Source organism: Poecilia mexicana, unplaced genomic scaffold (assembly GCF_051168715.1).
Source record: "Poecilia mexicana isolate PSO_F unplaced genomic scaffold, ASM5116871v1 scaffold_17, whole genome shotgun sequence".
Classification (NCBI taxonomy): Eukaryota; Metazoa; Chordata; class Actinopteri; order Cyprinodontiformes; family Poeciliidae; genus Poecilia; species Poecilia mexicana.
In genome coordinates this window covers 5,353,383-5,376,375 of record NW_028263386.1, presented here as the reverse complement: position 1 = coordinate 5,376,375, position 22,993 = coordinate 5,353,383, and the positions used below count along the sequence as shown (strand labels likewise).

The 22,993-nt window shown below is 38.7% G+C and overlaps 1 protein-coding gene and 3 non-coding genes across 4 annotated transcripts in view; 3 read left to right on the top strand and 1 right to left on the bottom strand.

Annotated features, from left to right (window-relative positions):
• The window catches only part of LOC106929533 (contactin-associated protein-like 4), a 99,943-nt gene that overhangs the window by 22,326 nt on the left and 54,624 nt on the right, over positions 1–22,993 (bottom strand). Inside the window, exons 6-17 of the mRNA XM_015006550.2 lie at positions 21,729–21,904; positions 21,530–21,661; positions 17,719–17,986; positions 17,151–17,300; positions 14,730–14,901; positions 10,188–10,294; positions 9,445–9,564; positions 8,686–8,886; positions 5,434–5,596; positions 3,991–4,118; positions 2,901–3,071; positions 1,136–1,354 (exon numbers count right to left, since the gene is read on the bottom strand). Coding sequence (XP_014862036.2) covers positions 1,136–1,354; positions 2,901–3,071; positions 3,991–4,118; positions 5,434–5,596; positions 8,686–8,886; positions 9,445–9,564; positions 10,188–10,294; positions 14,730–14,901; positions 17,151–17,300; positions 17,719–17,986; positions 21,530–21,661; positions 21,729–21,904 — 2,007 coding nt within the window. The remainder of the gene's footprint in view (positions 1–1,135; positions 1,355–2,900; positions 3,072–3,990; positions 4,119–5,433; positions 5,597–8,685; positions 8,887–9,444; positions 9,565–10,187; positions 10,295–14,729; positions 14,902–17,150; positions 17,301–17,718; positions 17,987–21,529; positions 21,662–21,728; positions 21,905–22,993) is intronic.
• On the top strand, positions 13,378–13,460 carry trnal-uaa (transfer RNA leucine (anticodon UAA)). Its single transcript has one exon. It is a non-coding gene; the product is annotated as a tRNA-Leu (tRNA).
• On the top strand, positions 13,715–13,797 carry trnal-uaa (transfer RNA leucine (anticodon UAA)). Its single transcript has one exon. It is a non-coding gene; the product is annotated as a tRNA-Leu (tRNA).
• trnal-uaa (transfer RNA leucine (anticodon UAA)) lies at positions 16,279–16,361 on the top strand. The gene has a single exon. It is a non-coding gene; the product is annotated as a tRNA-Leu (tRNA).

Below are 22,993 nucleotides of genomic sequence, written 5' to 3'. Positions count from 1 at the left end.
TATGGTACTTAGAATAACATAAGGAGGAGTGATTAGGGGTAACTTCAGTGTGGTAGCCTCCAGCAGTAAGTTAATAATTTAATTGCACCGTCTGCTTATTTACAACACTGATGCTAATTTCTTCTGGTTTCAGTAAATTGTTTTCAGGTTCCATCTGTTCGTAAGTGTGTGCAGGGTTAACGGATCTGCGGACCCTTGCATCTGATAACCCAGCAAAAGAAAAACAGAAAGACTAAGAATAAAATCAAAATATACATATTTAAAATGCACATATTTTTACTTTTTTATAATATACTATATGGTAAAAACCAAATATTGTCATCAGAAGTACTTTTTCTTTCCACCAACTGTAAGTATTGATGTTAAATTAAAAAAAAAAAATATTTTAAAAAGCACAGCATAGAGCAGCAAAACCAGCTGATCAAAGGTGCTGGAGTTCCACTTGGGTTGCTAGGTAACGGACAAAACTCTGCTGGGGTTGCTAGGGAACGGGTCGAACTTCGCTGGGGTGAAGGGCAGTTTCTGCTGATTTGTGACTTAATGTTAACTTATCATTTAATGTTTTTGGCAACAGTAACTTATTGCCCAAAACTGGCTGGGTGTTTTCTTACGAAGCTTAGGCTGGTTTTAGAAGCAGTAGAGACTCAAATGGAAGTACAAAACATGGAAAACAACATGGAACTCCTTTAAAATAAAGCCAGTGATTAACTACAAAAAATGTAACTTTCTGCATCTGAGTAACCAAAGTGACCTTATATTTACAACAAACATTTGAAAATGTGGCAAAACCAGTGGGGATGCTTTGGATGAACTGCCATGAAGGTGATCTGTTCTACAATGGATTTTTTCATAAAGTGACTCCTGCTGTTAACATGTATGTGAAATTAGAGAGATTTACTGTTGGGAAAAACAGGCTAAACGCTTTCAGCAGATGTAGTGAACCTCAAATTTTCTGGAGACCACAGAAGATATTGTGTGAGAAAATAAACAGTAGATTGGATTTATATCCAGGAAGCGTTCAGTGGAGAGATATGAGACGGTGAAAAGCTCGAGAGAATTAAAGGATAAAGAGATAAAAGCCACAAACGCTGCAGCTGAGGAAGAGAAATGAGGGGAAAAAACGAGCCGTCCTCACCTATAAAGAGCTGGCTGTTGAGCTGCAGGTGGATGTGTCCGTCAGCTGGAGCCTCCTGGGTGGCGACTGGAAGGTCGTCCAGACGGAGCGACGCCTCCTTCACGTTCCGCTCGGCTCGGACGCGATGCCACCGGTCGTCGTTGAGCGGGTAACTCGACTCAACGCTAACCTCCAGTGGGCCGTTTCCAACATCGAAGGAGAAGACAACCTGAGTGGAGGCTGAAATGATAAGGAAAAAAGAAATGTTAAAGCTGAAGAAGCAAAGAAGCAGAGGCTCAAGAACTGAACCCTGTGGAATCCCGCATTAAAGCTGCAGTACGTAACTTTTATAAGGAATATGTGTTTTACAGTGACACTAAAAGTTTAAATTTAACAAATCTAGGAAATTCAGATCTAATTCCTTCAGATTTATCAGCAGCAGAGACATAAAATACATTTATTCTAATATTCTTTGCTGTAATAGAACTGAATGATTGAAATCAGGTAATTTTGTTATATAAATGTATTCCAGTACGTTCTACTGTCATCCTGACCTCCAAAAGTAAAACTATTAGATGGAATCCAACAATACATGAAACAGAACAGAAAGTGAAGTGAGAGTAACAGAAGGAACTAGCAGAGACTGAATGAACCAGAGGGCAATTTATCCTGAGGAGAGATGATTAATGGACCGAGATAGAGTGAGAGCAGCTGAGTGATTAACTGAGAACAGAGACAGGGAATCTAAAAGGAAAGAAAGGCAGAAGACTAGCAGGGACAAATAATACGGCTGGTCAGGAGGTGCCGCCAAAAGCAACAGATAAAAAAGTTCACATAATGAGCTAAAAAAGAAAAACAATAATGAAACATGGCCCAATGTTTTCCTCTTGTGAATCATTTCTAAGAGCTGAACAGTTGGCAGTACTGCTGCCTGGCAGTAAGAAAGTCCTGGGACTGAATCTTTCTGCATGGAGTTTGAATGTTTCATGGTTGTGGTTATCTCTGTTCTCTTGCATATTTTCCTACCAGAGTTTCTTCTTCCACTCAACTTTCTATGAATTCTATACAACTTTTTCACATAGAGACACTAAATTTTAAGCGACAATCATCAAAATTACAAGAAATAACGGCTTGGATTATTTAGTCTATGTGAAAAGAAAGGTATCCATCTTCCACTTCAGCTGAGATCTACAGAAAGAGTATTTGACCACATGGGATTTATTTAGGGCGTTTTCTGAAGTGGACTACAGAATAGGGAATTCTGGGTAAATACAACCAAAAAAACACGGAAATCTAATGCTAGCGGCAGAAAAGGTTCATTGTCTTTTAGCAAAGACAAAATCTGACGTTTCAGATTTTTGTTTGCATTTTGAGAAGGAGGAAGTTCAGCGCTCAGTGTCTTCTACAGAGGTTTTTGTGTTGCTTCCTTCAGCGCCCCTATAGGCGAGGAGGGGAACAGCTTTTTCAATGCAGTCCTGTGAGAAAGAGAACAGCAGCAGCTGAAAATGTAACAAATGTTGCAAATTTTGTCTCCAAATCTACTGGACTATCTATCAGGTATGAGAACAGCCTAGAACAACCTCAATAAAAAGAGCCCAAATAAAGTCCAGGTCTCTTAATTCGTCTCATTCAGGGAATTTCAGATCAAAAAACATTTCCTTCCCTGCAGGATTTTTCCAACCACACTGCATTCTCTGGGTGTGAGCAGATTAAAGCTTCCAGGTTTTACTGGCACATCATCCTAATCTGCATCAAATCCCCGCCCTCGGGCTCCCGCCGCACTCACAGCTCAGCTCGATGCGGATGAAGTCTTTGATGCCCAGGTTTTCCAGGAACACCCCGAAGGAAGCAGTGGTCTTAAAGAAGAAGGAGACGTCTGCGCTCAGCTCTCCGTGGAAGGTGGGGAAGTGGAGGTACGACGTCTCCTGGTCGAAAAACGCCGCGTTCCAGAAGTTTTCTGTGAAACAGGAATTTGACTGTCACACAACAACCAACAGAGCAGCCGTATCTGACAAAATGGTTCAGGGTTACTTTGATAATTATTCAGATTTTATTACAGCTGGAAACATGAAGGTTCATGTTCTGGCCTGAACCTTCAGAGCCACATAAAGGCAGTTACAAAGTCGGCTTTCTATCACCTGAAGAACATCTCCAGGATTAAAGGACTTATGTCTCAGTGAGATCTAGAGAAACTCATCCATGTGTTCATCTTTAGTCGCATTGATTACTGCCACAGCGTCTTCACAGGTCTGACTAAAAAACCAATCAGATCCAGACGCTGCTGCTGAGTTCTGACTAAAACCAGGAAGTTAGAGCACATCACCCAGTTCTACAGTCCTTCACTGGCTCCATGTAGCTCAGAGAATAGACTTTAAAATGCTGTTGTTAGTCTATAAATCACTGAACGGTTTAGCACCACATTGTTGTATCAACTTTCCAGACCCCTCAGGTTCTGGTTCTGGTCTGCATCCCCAGAACCAGACCCAAACAAGGAGAAGCAGCATTCAGCTTCTATGCACCACAAATCTGGAAAAAACCTTCCAGAAAACAGGAAAACAGCTGACAGTTTAGACAGTTGACAGTTTCCTTTAGACAGTTTAGAGTTGACCTAAACAGGTCAACTCTAAACTGTCCTGTTTAGAGTTGCTTTTGATTAATAATAAAAGAAACATATTTTAAGACTTTGATGATGGCACTTATCAAACTGTAATGTTTTTCTAAATTGTTGGTTTTATGGTGTTTTATATGACTCTGTATCTTTGTCCTGACAATTAATTACTCCCCCAGTAAATTTATCAGAAGGAACATTAAACTTAAATGGGATGCCAAAAAGTTATAATACCTTTATAGATGAATGAAACCAGTGATGGACTTACTGTCGCCATGGCACTGCAGCGATCCCACCCTGTAAGCAGCTTCTGAACCGGGCCTCTGAACGTCACCGAGCACCAGCGATCGGACCGGCAGGCTCTCCTTATGGGAAATAAAACCCGCATCTTCGCTCCTTTGAGAGGAAGAGGAGAAAAAGATCCGATAGGAGGAGATAAACTGACACGGTACAGATGAAAGGAAACACTGTAAGCAGAGTTTTTGTATTTTTTTGTTCCACAGTAAAATTAAAGCAGTCTTCTTGCTTTTTTTAGGTAAGTTTTCCAGCAATACTTTGGAGATAAAAACAATACAAACGAACTAAAAAAGGGGTTTCAAATCATGATTATATGATATTATTTATTAATTGCTGTTATTAATAATGTCTCATCATAGTATTCTACATTGTATAGCAGGCACAAATAAACTAAAATAGACCAAAATTTAATGTTTTGAAATCTCTTTCACTTTATGCACCTTGTCTGGTTGAAGAACAAAACAGTTACTTAACGAAAAAGCTCCAATTTAAATAGCCTTGTTCAATGTAAAAAATAGATGCCAATAAGTCACTGATCCATTAGAAATAATAAATATTACATTGAAACCATCCAAACTAATCACGCTATGGTAAATTGTCTTCCCTCTCAAATTAAGTACTTAAACCACAGTATACAAAGAAAGCTAGAAGGAAATCTCTAAAAAAATTTTTTGCTTCGTTTTCTGGCTTCTAGCAAATAAAAATTATTTTGGTGATTCTAACCGACAAAAACAAAACAAAAAAAGTTTAGTCTGATTTAACTTTAGAGAGAGAGAGAGAAAATGGAACTAACTCTAAATAAAGTTTTCCAAATTCAGGCTTTTGATAAAACATTAGACTGTACTTTGAATATCAAGCACTTTCAATGAAAACACATGATTGAAATTCAGGCATTTTCAAGGGATTTCAAGCACCTGTGTGGAATAGAAACCACAAGAACAGATGGAAGTAAGAGGGAGAAATGCTAAATTAGGCAAAAAGAGATGAAGGCATGAAAACATGATGACAAAGGGAGATGTTGGAGAAGTAAAAGATTAAAGAAAAATGAGTCAAACATGGAGTAACAAAAGAGGAGATGAGAAGCAGGAAGGTAGGAGGAAAATGAAATGAAGCTGCAGGATAAATTACTGTCTCATGCTTTCACATGTTTCCTAATTAGACTAATTAGTTTGAACAAAACCACAGCAGCAACAGCTTGATTTGGCTTTTTATCCAGCTTTTTCTCCTGAGGATGACATTCTTACTAGACAGCCAGATTGAGTCGGATCTGACAGTTAACTCTCCGTCTTGTTGCAAATTTTGCAAACTATAAAAGTGTTAATTTTTTTAATTAAAAAAAAAATTAAATTTTTAAAAGTTTGTTACATAAATTTCTACAAAATGTGCCATTTTTTTGTGTTAAAGGTTTTAGTACCACTCCATCCGGTCGGCGTCACAGTTGCAGTAAAGCTGTGGATCCACGCAGTCGCCCTGCAGGCCGCAGGCGCACTGCTGGCTGCCTGGCTGAGCTCCTCCCCAGTACGTCTGGACCAGTCCGGTTCCGGGCCCGCCGAGCCACCAGCTGAACGGAGACCCCTCTGGAACACAAACAGCACCTTTCACCTCCTTATTCATCAACCAGAGGCTTTTTAACTCAAACTTTGGCTTTAAACTCTGCTTATGTTTGCTTTCTACAATGATTTAAACCTAACAGCAGGAATACTGAAGAACCATTTGGAGGGATCTGGACTGGACCAGGCAGCCGTCCTCATCTCTAAGTCTCCATGAAGTTGAAACAGAGGGATGTTTGCCAGCTCCTGAAAATAATGCTGTGATACAGCAGATGATGACAGTATACACACACTGTGAAGGCGCTGAGTCGGCGCTTCTTTTGTTTTCCAGCAAGCAGCGAGGAGGTTATACTGAAACTTCGATTCCTCGTCTCTTTCTTCCTCATATATCACTGTCTGCTAAGCTTTCAACCAACGTTTCTATTACATGACAGAGAAAACGTTGCTTCACCTCACATATTTCTGTAACGTTCTCTCTTATATGTGGTCAGTTGCTGTGATGCATAATAACCGTGGCAACAAGCTGTTGTTTTTTTTACAGCTGGGAGGAACTGATTAGTATCTAAAGAGCTCAAATAAAGCTTGAACTATGACCCCAAATCTCAGAGGAGTAAATAAGAGCAGAAACAAAGAGCAGAGAGAGGAGGAGGAAGTTCAAACCATCACTTCTGACGATCATAACAGGAGCTTGTTTTAAGTCTATAATCCATTAATATTGATGAAAAAGTTTGATTACTTAACTTATAAAATGAGAAAAATATCTCGTAAAGTGAAATAATCTGCCAGTTAAGGAATTAATTACTTAAAACAAGCTCCTATAGCTTGATGAAAAGTTAGTTTCATTTTATTTCTAGAAACTAGACCAAAAATACTCCCCCGCTCAGCTCCTTCAGACTAGCCAGCAGCAATTAGCAAACACCTGGTGGAACCGAACATCAGCTCAGCTCATTATACAAGCTACTTCTCAGTGAAACTCTGGTAAAAACAGTTCTTAAAGAGACAGAGTCGTCAAATTGCAAAGTCAAATTTCTATTTTTAAAATGCTGTACACATTCAGCATTTTCACAACAACTGAAGGTAACATAGTTACTTGATTGTGCTGTAAATGTGCCTAGAAAAAGTAAATTCTGCCCTTCTTGTCATGATATGCTTTTTAATTCTGGATCCATATGCAGAAAGTCTTTGTGTAAATGATGGACAAATGTCTAAAAGTCACAGGGAGCACAGGGAGCCAGAGCAGAACAAAAATCCAAGCAAAAAGACAGCAGGGAACCCAGGGTGGAACCGGGGCAAATGGCAGGGTGAAACGGGAGGAACCAGCAGGGAATTACTGAGAATAAGTTGTACGTATACTGGGGAAAATGATTACTGAACAAGGATCAGATGGCTGATTAGAAACAGTTTGCAGGTGTGGGGAAAGAGGGAAATAAATCTAACACTAACGATTAACTAGACCTAAGAAACTTAACTGACAAAGAATAAAATTAAGACAATAAATAAACATAATAAACTGGAATCTCTGAGAAAGGACTGAACCAAAGTGAAACAGAAACATGACTGATTGAATCAAAGAAAAGGAAATAAGGAACACAGAAATAAACAAACAAACCCCAAAACCAACTCAAACAACCTGAGATCCTGACACTTTTAAGTTTAGCTGTATCATCTTTAGAAAAGACGTGGCATTTTTCATTCAATTAAACCTTTAGAATAAAAAACAAGATGCTAAAGTACCAAACAAGACACTGGTAAAGGAGTAAATTCTGTCTGTTTGAACAAAATCTGTGTTTTAGCGATCTGTGTTGTTAATTCAGGAATCTGAAGCTACCTGATGATCAAAGAGATTTTATTTCTGTTTCAAACGTGACCATCGTTTGGGCAAACTGAAGGAAAAGCTGTGAAATAAGATTCTTTATCGCCCCCAGATAAGATTAGGAGATTAAAGGGATTAGGATTAGATGGTTGAGTAGTGAGATCAACCTTTGAATAATTAGAATATGATGACCTCAAATACAGACTGAAATAAAAACAAATAAAAGCACCTGAAGGGAACCTGAATCATTCAAAGACAATATTCAGCGACTGGTCGACTGATTTACAAACATAATCAAAACTGTATAATAAATAACTGTGAAGTTGCTCAATAGTAATTAAAATAATCAACTAATTTTACAAAAAAAGCCTAAATGTAGTTAATAATTACACCTTTAATCACACAACAGCACGGACATCACAGCTGGACTCTCCCAGATGGATGAGAAGAAACTTTGTTATTGCTGATGCTTTTCTTAGCTAACATTGTGTTAGCATGTCTGTGTGACCCAAATTAGTAAACTGCAAAAACTCTGACTTTTACTGAGGTGGCGACACCATTAATCCATTAATCATGACTTAATGAAGAGTATTTGCATCTGATTAGTAGCTACTATCCCTCTTTAATTTTTTCTAGTTAGCAAAGATCAGTTTATTCTGATCATCCTGATTTGTAATAATTATTTCTTTTAACATGGTCATAACAATCACTTTTACTTTTATTTGTTGTGTTACAGTTGTTGCTCTTTTAAGTGTCTGTTTTAAAGGCTTTACCAATTTAAGTCTTAGAAAAAGTTCAATTAATCTAGATAACCAACATGGAGTGGTGGGCAAACTACCAGTATTCTGATAATGCGCTAATTTTGGTGCTAATTTTCTTTAAAATTGTTAACTGCACTTAGTTCCCCCTCATATATTTTTTAGGAAAAACTCTTAAGCACTAACTTACTCGTCTGTTTTCTAAGCTTCCACCTGAATAAAGTTTGTCATCTGTGTTGAAGTTTTGGTTACCAGCTGTTAAGAATTCATCAAGTAGCTAGCTGTTTAGACTCATGAACAACATACAAATATAAACATAAATACAATATTTAAGGGTTTTATAAAACATGTAAATTGTAATGTCAGAGTTAAATTGTGCTTGAGAATTGTAGTCTTTCCTGGGCCGGTATAAGCTAAATCGAAGTTAGCGCTTTAGCATTAGCTTCTGCTAAATACAGTGTTAGCATAACCAACCTTTTAGTTTGCGGTGCCAATCACTGCTAACATGCATAATTAATTACATCAAATCAGACGTTCTTTTCTACCTTGAGTGTTGAGTAGGCGGGACTTCCTGCACTGATAGGACAGTTCCTGTTGGCAATGCTCTGATTGGTGGATGATGGCAGCTAGTTGCTCCTCTTCAGACATGTAGTCAAACTGAACCAAATGCTGGATTTCCCCTGGAGAGGGTCGAACTTTGGTCAGCTCTGTGTTGTTGTGCTGGAGCACCATCCAGGTGTTCTCATCTGGTGACGACAAGGTGATAAATATTAATGATTATCACTGAAAGAAACAGCATAAAACTTTTGTCCAACAGAAGTAGGAGAAGACAGAAATATATAAACAATGAAGTGACCTCGTCATAGACAAATGTGGAGGGAGAAGAACTTCCTGCTTTGAAAGTCATTTTTCTTTTTGTCTCAGAACATTAACTCGTGCTTCTGAAGAGTTGAAATAAAAGTAGTTTTATAACTTTGTCCATCAAACATGTATGAAATAACTATTTACCTAAAAGAGTGTTATATAAATGTTGACTCTGTTAAACATGTCAGTGGTCTGACATCATATTAAACATGTTCTGGGACAAATCGAAGACAATCAAAGCAATTAAAAATGTATGAGGAGAAGACAAATATCAAACACCAATCTGTTTATTCAACCACTAAACAAACAGGACAGACGTGGTCATGTAGAATAAAAGAAGAGGAAGATCAGCTGTAATTATGCAACCCTGTAAAACATTAATGAGGAATGATGGGCTGAGTGTGTGTGTGTGTGTGTGTGTGTGTGTGTGTGTGCGATACCTGTCATGTTGCAGTAGACCAGCTGTGGCTTGATGGGTCCGCTGCCGTCCACGTCGATGTAAAAATATCCTGATGTGTTGCCGCTGTGTTTGTACGCTTCACAGGACTGCTCATACGCCGCTGCGAGGAAAAATAATGAGAACATCGTCAGGACGCTGGGAAAGGAGGAGGAAAACCGCTCAACATGGGGGCTACTTCACAGATCACTGCAAGAAAAATAACCCAAGGTTTTACGTCTGAGGAACATCAGTAAACCAAATCTGTTTATAAAATACTTTTATTCAACTCGTACAATGAAGAGTTAGAAAATGTTTTTCATTGAAAAGCAATCAATTCCAGCCGGAACCTTTGAATTTGTGTGTTTCTGGTACGCCCATTAATATGACGCACGAGTTACATTCGGCAATGAGAAGCAGCTTCTCTCGGCCATTTCTGTTTAAAAAATTAATCTGATTGGACGCTGGAAAAGTCTATAGTTGTGTTCAAGTTGTGTTAAATGGAGTTAGCCTGCAAGTGAAGCTATTCAAGGCTAAAGTAGCATCTCAATGCTAATCATGTAGCAGCAGCACAGACACTAATATCAGCGTCTGCAGCTACAGAAGCTCCAGCGTGGCACTTTCCACCAATCTGGTGAAATAACATAAATAACAGATAAAAATGATAAATAACAATAAATACTTTTTGTCATTGGGAGCCTGTGTCTTATGGGTCACATGATGATATTTGGGCGTCATGTGACTCACAGCTGTGGCAGGTGGCGCCGCTGTAGCCGCTGTCGGAGCAGTTACAGTGGAAGACGGTCCAGGTCTGACTGCAGAGGCCGCCATGTTCACAGTGACTGGGAGAGCACCTAAAACACGTAAACAGAAGAAGATTATCTTTTTACCGACCCTGTTCAGACATTCTCATTCACTCTAAAATGGAGCAAAGCGCATTAAAATAATCCAAAAGTGATGAACAGATAGAATTATGAAAGCACAAATACAAGAAGACGCAGAAAAGATGCTATAAAGCAACTTAAACATATAAGATTATAGTTTCAAAGTCTCATTCTCTCTCAGATAAAACCTGCAGTCATAAGCAAAAAAACATAAAGGCTCAATTTCAGCTTCCTAAAAACGGAGGTAAAGGGAAGAAGACAAAATGAAAAAAAGTAGAGGCTCCAGAAGTGAGCCCTGCGGGACGCCGCATGGAAGAGAAACAGAGGAAGATGAACTTGGTGTCAAACAGACGGTATCTCAAATATGTATAAAACGTGATTCACAGTATCAGTGGTGGGCACACTTCTCCTAATCCACTAATCCACTGATAGCAGAGCTGCTTTTTTTGTTTAGCGCTTTTGCTAAGTTTGAAAATGCTTAGCGCACTTAGCTTCCCCTAAAATATTTTCTCTAAATACATTTTAAAGGGCTAATTTACTTGGCTGTTTTGTAAACTTTTAGTTGAATAAAGTTCGACATCAGTTGATGAAGACAGTTTATGCATCATTCATATCCAAAGAATTAGTAAAATATCACATTTAAAGTTCAGCTACAGCTATAAAATAATTAGAAGTTCCTCTGTTTCATGTGCAAATGTGACTCTGATTAGAGTAAATTGTCTCAGAGAGCTAAAGAAAGTCTCAAGAAACTCAAAAAGCTTCTGAGAGTAAAAGACAGTTAATACAAGTCAATGGAAACTTCTAGCGTTCAAATGTTTGATCAAACGTCTGACAAGCTTTCAACATCAGAGACAGAAAATCACAGTAAAGAACAGAGGCATTTTGCTGCTTTGTACCTAAAGAAACTACCTTCAAACTGAGTCCATCATCACTGAAAACACAACGCTCCACATGCACTGAAAGTTTAGCAATGACGCAAGGAAAAAGGTTCTAATGATGAAAGCCGTAGTTTTATGTTTTGAGGTGAGTAAAGAAGATAAAAAGGGCACAAATGGGTGTAGAAAACAGTTTGTTTTTCCTCTATAACCGTGCTGTTTGAAAGCAGATACATTTGCTTGTTTGACTGCATGCTGGTGCTTTACGTGCAATTTAAAGGAAGTTTTCACACCTGATAGTCGGGTAGACTCGGTTCAACTGAGGTCCAAAAATCCAATATTTGCTATATTTTCAGATGCTATGGTTCTTTTTTCACACTGCAACCAAACCTGACATGCATATTAATCAGCAAAATAGTTTCATCTACTAAAATTACTCTGTTGAATGAACTATGAATGAATTGAAGGTCTTTAAAATATCAAAACAGAACACTCAAAGGCCTGATAATCAACATGACCTTTGACCTTCTGTAACCAGGATGACCAAGTGGTTAAGGCGATGGACTTAAGATCCAATGGACGGCTGTCCTCCTGGGTTTGAAGCCCACTCCTGGTAGAGCAGCTAGAAGTTTATTTTATCAGTAGCTGCAACTTCTGAGCCAATAATTCTGATGGTATCAGCTGAAAAACTAAAGCTGAGACTTTAAAGACAGAAAAAATTAGAAGTGAGACCAGCTGGTACCATCAGGGTGACTGACTGCCACTAGACTCAACTCCAGGTGTTATACACATTGTGACAAGTTTGTGTAGAAGCTGTGATTTCGTTAAAGAAAGTAGATGTAGCAGATGTTGTATCTCTTTAGATAAGAGACTCACCTTCCTAACAGGAAGCTGCAAGGCTTATTTTTCATAAAGATACACTAAAGCGAGTGCAGCAGGTACTACAGTTAAACTACAGTAAAGTTACTTTCTAATAATTCAGACCAAGCTCTTTAGAATGAAACAAAAATGTAAAGTTTTCAGGTTTCCCAAAGAATTCATCAAAGAAGCTAATCGAAGCATTTCTGTCAGAAGTTTTGCAATAAGAGCAGAGCTGCTGATTCAGTTCCTGTCATCAGACTGATCGCTCTGACCAATTAAACGCGTGGCTGCTCCTGGGTGTTGCTTATTGTGGGGGTTGCTTTGCCCTTTACACTGAACACAGACACGCAAACACAGATGTAATAGTTTGATCTGAGGTCAGACAAGCGTATGGGAGGTGGGTCCACAACTCAATTTTCCTCATAACTTCATATCTCATGGACCCTGAATTTAATCAGAGTGGGAGTGTGGAGAGCTGTGATTTTATTTCTCTTTTTCTGTTTCAGTGAGCAATCAGATCTGTGTGTGGGAGCTGAACATCACAGCGGTGACATTCTTGTAGTTTTGTTTCTTAACTTTTTGGCCTTCAAGGCTCCAGAAAAAAAGATTTAAGGTCAAAGCAATAATCCAGAGCAAGAAAGGTACTCAGCCATTATATCTGACATGCTTAGGGTTAGGACATAACCAAAAGAGTCTGGGTGAAAGTTGACAGACAATAAAAATGCACAAGTTTTTTCTTATCATCATTTAGCGATTAAAAATATTTTTGTTAATATTTTTCCATTCCAAGGATCTTATTTTAAGGTGTGCAAAATTATTTTTCTCCCACTATAAGGGAGTTTTGCGATAATGTGTGACGGCAAATGTGACTTTTTGTTCCTTGCTGCAGTGAGAAGTGTAGCAGAAGAAATACTGCCACCTGCAGGTGGGAGTTGGCATCACTTAAGTCCAACGTTTTGTGCTGAATTTGGAATAAATTCACAATTAAGCATTAGCACAAAAAAACACTGGAGGGACTGGCTAATGTAGAGTGGTAATATCTATGACTAAACGTGAACAAAACTTCAAGAGATAAAAATAATTTTGGGTTTTAATTGTTTAAAACTGACAAAAGTTTAAACTAACATGGATAGTTAGAACTTAACATCAAGAGGGATTCCACTGGAAACAGTAAAAGAGATCAAGATGGCTGCTAAAGAAAGGCATTGAAACAGACATTGCTGCTTTGTTGCATGTGATTCTGAGCTGATGGAGATCCAGGTCTTCCTCCTGGTCAATGTCTATGTGTGAATGGTTTGAGAGTGAGTCCTCACAGCCACCAGGATGGCCGAGAGGTTAAGGCGTTGGACTTAAGATCCAATGGACAGATGTCCTCGTGGGTTCGAACCCCACTCCTGGTAAGCTCCTGCTGTAAATCCTCACCAGTTATCTCATGAAAGGTGCTGGGGTCAATGCTGTGCTAGAAGGATATGGGGTCTTATAATAATCTGTCAGTGGAAATAGCACATCTTCATTGTTAGTAAGGAGTTATTGACTTTAAAATACCTTGCTGGAAATGTACTTGTTATTTCAACCGTTCTAAAATACTTTTATTAGAAACTAGACCAAACATACTTGGTAAGACTTTGTGTTTTTGCAATGAACACACATCAGGACCAGGATGGCCGAGAGGTTAAGGCGTTGGACTTAAGATCCAATGGACAGATGTCCTCGTGGGTTCAAACCCCACTCCTGGTATCTTCTTTAAAGGATAAACTATGTTCCAGTCTTCCTAGCAGAGGTAGCTGAAACAAGACTTAATTTGAGTTATGATAATTCTTGGACAGCTATGATGATTCACCTTCTTAAATTACGTTAGAATTAGAGTTGGACAATATGGTGGGAAAACTTAACGTGATCTAAGTGTTTCATATGAGTCGATATAGATAATTATTGATTAGTTTTATGTTTTAAAATGGTGGCGAGACCTTCCCTGTTTTTTCCAGTTTTCTCTCCTCGCCTTTGTTTTATATTTTTAAGCAGTTCGGAGGCACGGTGGGAAACCTGAAACTGCTGCTGCGCCAGTTACTCAGCAGGTTGTTGCTAGGCAACCGCAGTTGGGGGGTGGGAGGGCTTGAAACTGCTTCTTACCCAGCAGGTTGCTAGGCAACCAAAGAGTGAGTGGGTTAGTTGATGCCACAAACACAGCTTAGTTAAAAGTCTTTCCTCTGCCTAGATCTCCCAGAATGCTCTGTGGTTCTGGATCAGAGTCCAGTGAATATTTTATATATTAAACATCCTATCAAATTATTGATTTTGATCACATGTTTGATCATGATATGAATTATTATTTATTGATTGTACATCCATAATTAGAAAGGATTTATAATTTTTCAGATAACATCAAAAATGAAGGCGAATACAGTCCTGTTAATTGATTTTGTGAATCGTAACCAGGAGGAAATGCATCTCTAAGGTTTTCTGCAAAACCTTCCACTCTTCTGTAGGGCAGTAAATAATTTTCCAGCAGAAATAGTACATTAACTCTGGACCAAATATAAACACTCCCAGAATCCATAACCATATTTCCCAGAAAATCATTGCTGCTAACACGATTTGTGTTTACTGAAACCATCTGGAAAATGCTGTTGTAACTGCGAACCGACAGGAAGCATTTTGGAGGCTCTGACCTGTCGATGATGCCGCACATGTCGATCTGGAGTTGGCTGTAGTTTCCCAGAAGCCTTTGCTGCACCATGATGAGGTCGACTGGCTGGTTGTCCAAAGCGAGGAGACGCATGCAGCCCTGGAAAGTGCCGTGAGGTTTTTTACATTCCTGGTTATAATCTTCAGCAGGACATCCTTGAAAAAGCAGCAGAGAGGAGATTAAAATGCAGCAGCAAAGATTGTATCAATTAAACTTAGAGAGAATAAATACCAAGTAAAATTATATACAAAACTAACATGAAATTAAATTGATGAATATCCTCTAAATTAGAGTAAACCTCTGATTTGTGGTGAGTTGGTTCTTATCATGTTGAAGTCGATACCGCTCCAACAGGAGGAACTATTTTTTCCTTCTGTAGTCCATTAAATATGGAGAAGAACATAGTGTTTAAACCTGTGAATCTGCATGTGTGAGATGATAAAGAGCCGTAAGGCAGATATAAGAATATGTTTGGACTAGAATCTTGCTTGGCGGGCAAAATCAGGACAGGCGTTTAGGCGGTGAAAAATGAAACAATGAGCGAACAAAAAATGAGAGCGAACAAAAAGGGTGGGACAGGATAACAGGGAGGAAAGGAGAAAGAAAATTGCCTTAAAATTAAGAAAAGGAAGATTAAAAGGGAGAAAAATTAGGTAAGCCTTTAACTTTAATAACTGTAAAAAGGCTACCAGTGGAAGCGTATCAGATATTCATGTTATGGGAAATGAGCAATCAGTTCTCGAGCCCAAACTTTGGGGCCAAAGACACCAAGTCAAAAGCACTGATATCAAAACCTAACCTGACTTAAAGTCACAAAAACGATTATTTTTTTCTACAAAATATTAGTATTTTAAAGGTGACCTATTATGTTTCCTTGAACAGGTTGGAATAAGTTTATGAACTAACTTGTTTGCATATAATCATTCTGAGATAAAGAGATTTAGTCTGGTCAGTTCTGCCTATTTTGAGATGTTTCAGGGCCTCTTGTCACTTTAAATGTAACTAAGCTGCTGCTGACCATGCGCCCCAACTTAACGTTTACAATCAGAAGTGCAATTATGCAACTGTACATCTTTGAAAAGCATTAGTAGAGCTTCCTGCATCACCAACAATAATGCAGCAAGTGGTAAGGCAACAACAAAACACTTGTCATTTCCAGCAGCCATTGTACAGCACATACTGCGTTACAACCAGCTGACCAAATGTGCTGGGGCTCAGCTTCTGTTGCTAAGTAACAGGGCTGAGGTTGCTGAGCCACGGGGCAGTGCCCACAGATTGTTAAACAATCAGGAGGTTTTTGAAATGGCTTGTTTTTCACACACCAAAAACCATTAACTTATTGCCAAAAAAACATTTGGGTGTCACTGGATGGATGTGGTTGTATTTACTCTACATGATTATTAAATGACAAATACGGTACCTAAAATAAAATGTCTAAATATGCATCAACCGCCTGAGCAAACAGGCTAAATTCGTCATCAGTTGGATTTGAGAGCCAAATAAAATCTACCTGAGAGGCAGAAGCTAAAGCCACCAGGATTGCCGAGAGGTTAAGGCATTGGACTTAAGATCCAATGGACAGATGTCCTCGTGGGTTCGAACCCCACTCCTGGTAAACATCATGAGGAATAATGAAGTTCAACTCAAACTCTAATTGCTCCCTGACTTACAAGAGAGGAAAGTCTCCCTTAGTTTGGGGTAGGATAAGTGCTTTATGTCAATTTAGTGATGTATTTTATTTTAAAGGTCTGTTTGGGCATGTAGCAGGAAGTCAGCCATCTTGTTTAACTCTCAGTATCAAGCTCATCCATCCATCTGCATCTGTAAGTTCTGACTAATATTCAGGAGTAAAAGTTTAATTCAGACTTTTGTGAGAATGTTTATTGTAAATGTTTGTTTTGATGAAGCCTGTGGGTTCATGTTGGTTTACTGAGATACAGACGAGCCTTTGCTAATGATGCTAAGCTAGTACTAGCTATATTTTACAGATTTACTCCTGGAGCACTGTGTTAAACAATGAACAATTTGTTCAATTTAAAAGCAACAAATCATTTTGAAAAATAGTAAAGTATTGTTTGTGATTGAGTCATCAGTTTTTAAAGTGTTTCCATGCATTTCTTTACAGCATATTACTAAATGTTTGAAGTTCATTGGCTGCAGCTAAATGTGTTTCTTCTCAAGTGAAATATTAACAACTTCAAGCTGTATGAAAGACAAACAGGACAAAAGTCTGATCACATCTTGGCAAACACAAGAATATATTAATACTCAACATATTAGGTCAGATGTAAAAATCTTTTTTCAAAAGCTTAATAAAAAATATATCAGAGAGGATAAATGAAAACAGTACAAATTGGTAATTCTGTTTGCTTTATTTAACATAAAAGCAGTGTTTCACATCTACCTCCAAAGAAGATCTGGTTTGACACCAAGACAGGAAACGAGGGAGACGCGTGAGCGACGCCAGTTTCCTGTTTGTCCACAGAGACGGTGAGGCGGCCGTGCCTGGAGGTCAGATCCACCGAATGCCACTGACCATCATTCAATCCAGATCCTAGGGAAAATACACAAGGGCAAATATCGATTGTACGGATTTTAAATGCAAAAACACAAAACCATACCCAGTTTTTTTGTCTAGTTTCTACTGCAACTTTCAAACAGCAAGAAAATGAGCTTGTTTTAAGTAAATAATTCCTTAATATTGATGAAAATGTACTTTATTCATTTTCAGATTATCTTAGTGAAAGAATCTGCCAGCGAAACTAGAACTCTTGATTCACTTTTTGAAAGGAAAGCGAGTTCTGACTTTAGAGTATCTTCCTGACAGCTGCCTGAATTTTTTAAAACTTAGATATTAAGAGATATTTTGTGTTTTTACAGTGCAGTCCAACGGCCTCAGAGGAGGAAATACATGGAAGTTTGTGGTTGTAAAGTGACAAAATGTGAAAAGTTGATGCATCCTGCAGACTGACCGGCGCTGAGCTCCAGCAGCGCTCTGCCTCCTCTCTGGATCCGCAGGCGGAGTCTCGCTTCCGCCAGGTACAGCCACACCTCGCCTCCTTGCCTTGGGAGGTCAAAGGTGAGCAAAAGCCCGGCCTCGTTCCACGTCCTGAACTGAAACCCTACGGACATCCCCGATGACGCGGATGGCATCGTCCACGGCAACCGGAGGAAGCTGTGGGGTCCCGGGAACGTCACGGCAACGTGAACCGGCTCGGCGCAGGAAAAGGTCACGTTGCCCTGAAAGTAAAGAATAAAAACTGATTACTGAAGGGATAAAACAACAGAAAACATGAATATTAATCAGCTGCAGGGGGCGTGTCTCATCAGCGAGTCTCCTTGAGAACAGCAGCACAAACTGAAACGTCTCATCGGCGGCGGGGCGGAGTGTGTGGACTCGGCCGTCACTTCATTGCAGTCCATTGTTCTGAGGCGTAATGACACAGCAGCCGCCGCTAAAGCTGCAGCGGTAATATATTACTGCGCCGGCTCTCTGCTGGGAATATCACCCGGCTATCTTTATAATGCTCTGGAAACAGAGATGACATCTAAAAGCCCTTTGTAGAGCTGTTAAAGTGATATATGGACGCGTGTGCTGCAGAATGCATCATCACGGCAAAATATAAAGTAAAAATTGGACGATAAAAACCCGGCGAAGCTACTCACCCCACATTAAACCTGCAGAACGGCCTGCACCTCTGCATGCTAGCACCTATGAGGGTTCTGCATTAGAGGCGTGTTTTAAATTAGGCAGTAACTGAGTTAACACGCCATCACTGGGAGAGCAACAGCTTCTGTCAGGAATAATGCTGCTCTGCACTTTGAAAGGAAAAGCAGCTCACACTGCTGCTGCTGCTCCCCGTTTCTCTGCATCAACACAGAAACAGAGAGTTTGAATCAGCAACAGCTGCACTGTAAAACATTTGAAGGTGGTTTAACTTGAATGCCTTGGAAATGCACATAAAGTCCACAGGAAAATTTTGGATTTAACTCAGAATTGAGATAATAAAGTTGATTTAACTACAAGCCAAGTTGTGTAAACATTGTTTTTTTTAGTTCTGGTAACTCATGTCCACTGGAATGGACATGGGACATTTCTGGGTTTAAACTAATACATTTGAATGATTCTTGATAGTAGCTGCGTTTCCATTACAAATGAGTGCAAAACTTTGTCTATATTCCACTAATGTTGAAAAAACACAATCTCGCAATTGTAATGTTTCCATAAAATAAGAAATTAGACGTTAATAAATTTGTTCAAGTCACTAAAAATCATGTCGTTCCGTCATCCTCCTACCACTTCCTGTTTCTTCTTCGTCTTTTCGGCCAGTAGTAATCATGAGACTTGTGTGATTTGGAGAAAGTGCTTCCACTGCTGTTTTGCAAAACTTGCTAATTTTGCTACAGACGAGAAACTACCTCATCCTAGCGCTAACTTAAACACCTTCATCTGTTCAACTCTTGGAGATTTGAAAAAGTTAACACAACTCACTGCTGTGAGCGTATCTTTCGAAAAGACAAACATTTAAGTTAAACAGAAGTTATATGCAGCTCAGATGTTTGACAGAGTGCAGTCGTTCCTGAAAGTATCTGGAAATCCGCTGATGTTGAGTGTTCTTTAGCTGAAAACAACTGAAGGAACAGGGGGCACCTCGTTTCATGTGCTGCCTGCGTCTCTGTGAAGAGTCATTTTCAGCCTGTATTATTTATTTTCAGAAGGTTCGGCTGCTGCGATTGATTCTTTCTTCCTTCACTGTCTGATATGAAAGCTCAGCGCTCAGGGAGTTGAGGAGATGAATATCAAAGCTGCCTCTGCAGATGGTTTATATGTGATGCGTCCGCCTCACAATAGAGAAATAAAACTTCATCTGCTTCTAAAAGATGGTCTGGATTAATCACTGCAAAAACACAAAATCTTACCAAGTCATTTTTGGACTAAAATCAAGTGCAAATATCTTAGCACACTTGAAATGAGACAAAACTAACTAACAAGTAGGGCTGTTGTAAATTATTATTTTAGGACTGAATGTAAAAATTGTACAGTACATTATGCTGGTAGTACTTAGCTTTCGCCAACAGCTCATAGGCGCTGCCTATTTGTGTCAAAATACGGTGTGCTAAATATTAAAACATGATTTAACAAAGCTTCAAGGCAGGTAATTTTCCTAGAGGATTTTTAATAATCGAAGTACTTGAATCATTCGAGGAATCGTTGCAGCTCTACTTGCAAGAAATAAGAGCTTGTTTTAAGTCAATATTTCCTTAATATTAATAAAAAAGTTCACTTACAATGACACATTTTTCCCTTAAGTGGGATAATCTGCCAGTGGAACAAGTACTTTTTAAAATGATATTAAATAAGTTATTGATTATTGCTGAGAAGTTACTTATCAGTTAGTTTTACCTTATTTTAAGTATAAAAATAAGAACTTAAACCAAAAATTCTTGGTATTAAGGGTTAGTAAATTTCAAGATGTTTCATATCAATATTCCAAACTTTTCCACAATTCTAGAATCCTTAATACAAAATTACAACATCAATATATAAACTCATTTTCTTCAACATCTGTAAGAGTCCAGTTTTTAGTTATTATTTTTTTTATTTGTTTTTGGCAATTTAAGCGAAAAGGAAAAATAAGAACAGAACACACTTGAAAAAGATCCACTGCAGCAGCGAATGGACTCGATACATAGTAACCTTTGGATTTAGAAAAATATGTCACTGACAGCTCTGCAGGAGGACAAACAAAAACCAGTTGGTTCTAAATAAAGAGATACTGAAGACAGAAAAATCACTGGATTTAAACCTTAATCACATAATAAGATGATAAAAAAATAAGATCCGATTATCAGAAGAAAATGTCTTAGTCTGAAAGAAAAAGATAAGAATCAGAAGATAAAGACTGGAAAACGACCTTTCTCTACTGAACTGGATGGAGGATTTATATAAAAGCAGAAACAAGAGCTGAGAGTCAAAAGATTTATATAAAAATGATTTAACAAGCAGCAACACTTCAAAACTGAAACAGTGACTAGAAGAACTAAATGAAAGTCAGTCTGATGGAAACATTGATGTGTGGAGGGTTAAAATAAAATAAAATAGGAGATGTTTTAAATAAAGTGTACTTTATAATCAACACTTTACATGTTGTACTGTTTTTTAATACATTAATTATTGTGTGGAGATCTGGGAAAATTTTTATAAAACCAACACAAAACCTTACGCTTATAACTGAGATTATTTTGACACAACTTTTTATGATGTAGAGCCCAGAACAGCACTGACTGTGTAGAAAACCCTTAATAAAACCTTCCAATGTCTATAAAAGTGGTTTAAGCAAACTATGAATTAGGAGAGAAGGATTCATTTAAAACAAATAAACAAAAACAATGTCAGGACAAATACTGAAAAAAATGCACTTCAGTTAGAGGGACTCGGGTGTAGAATGATGGTGAGGAGTTAAAACTGTTTTTCACTCTTAAAGTTAACAATAAGTTATAGGAATAACTTGCTGAACAAACACAATAAGGTTTGATGGTTTTCTTTCAGGAGTTTGTCTGCAGATCCAGCTGGAATTCCTTGGAGATGTTTTAGAAAATATACAGTAGAGATTCTGCTGCTTTATGTAAAACAAAGTGAAATAATAAGTTCGTGTCCATCTTCATTTTTTGTCACTGGCAGGAATTTAAGTATTTTTTATCTGTTTCTATGCTGCTTTCGCCTTGTATTTTTTTAGCACTGTTTTTATTTTTGAAAAATAAATAAACTTAAACTTTACTTACCTTTATGCTAACCTGCTGGTCGTTGTTCTTAGCTAGTTCTGTTACGTTAACACCGTTGTACATCAGGTTTTCCAGGCAGCCCTGGAAGTTTTTCCTGGCTGCGTCTGGATTCTGCGACACTCCTACAATCAGCTGAACATAATGTGGATTTAGTGAGTTTAAATCAGGTTTATGTGGACGTTTCCTGGTTCCTACGCACCAGTTTGACGTCCCAGAGGCTGAACTCTTCATCGGTTTGGACCGTCTCTGTGTGTCTGTCCACAGTGAGGTTGAGTTGGGAGTTTCTCTGTCTCAGGACGACGAGGTGCCAGTGCTGGTCGTCCAGCAGGCTGCCGACGGACGTCAGCCGACGGGGCTCAGAGGACGAAGAGGTGCCTGGAAAAACGGAGGTGTTACATAATAAATAATACTATTTTTACTCGAGCGTGTGAAACCAAACTCAAATTCTGACTTATTTTTATGTTTTGATCCACTTTCTCCTTGTAACTCATGTTATTTTGTCGTCTTAAGCATAACAGTAAAAATGATAACTTTACATGTTTTTAGGTTTTCATCCAGGTTTTGTTGTTTGGATGTGCAGTTTTTTATCCTCTGTAGTTTTTATGTAACGTGTTTTCTGTCTGTCTCTGATCTGACAGCCGGCTGCTCCGTTACCTGACCTCCATGTTTGTTTTCATCCTCGTTATTTGACCTGTTCATCTGCTGCTTTCTGACAGTCTGACCTGAAGTCAGAGCAGCAGAAAAATCCCTTAAGATAAATAAAGAAAACTCTTCTTTTCTCCGCTTCACGCAGGGAGGGTCACTGCAAGGCCATCTCATTAGAAACACATCAGTACATCTGCATACTTGTCTGGAAGCCGAAGCCAAATATGTGAATACAAAGGAACATGGTGAGACATCATTAATGATGAATGAGCAGCAGCCGGTCCTAATAAGTGGATCTCCACTTGGGATGTGAGAGAAAACTTTGCGGTTCTGCTGAGAGAAGAAACCAGGAGAAGGCGCATTAAAAATGCATCGCGTATTCTTCGGAGGGGTGGTGGGAGGCAATCCCAACGTCAGAGACAGAGAAGAAAGAGAGAGAAAGAGGCGAGCCGGCAGCTGGAAGGATGACGGACAAATGTACCTTTGATATTTGAGCTCATTCCAGGAGAGGATAGATTTTCCTCAGAAAAACAACTTCATCCAGACAGAGAAAGTTATGATTTTCACCTCATGATAGAGAGGAACGTCTGTGCTGTCAGCGCAGCTATTGTGATGATTTATTTGATTTCAGTGTGGATGAGCAGAAAGACACAAAAGCAATCAATATGAGAGGAAAGACAAAACAAATTAGATATCTTCTCTGGCATTGATTAATAGGACAATTAATATGCTGCAGGTTGTAAAGAGGGAGACCTCACTGGATGGATGTTTCATCAAATGGATGATGTGATTACTTCATAAGTGAAGGGAAAGACAGAG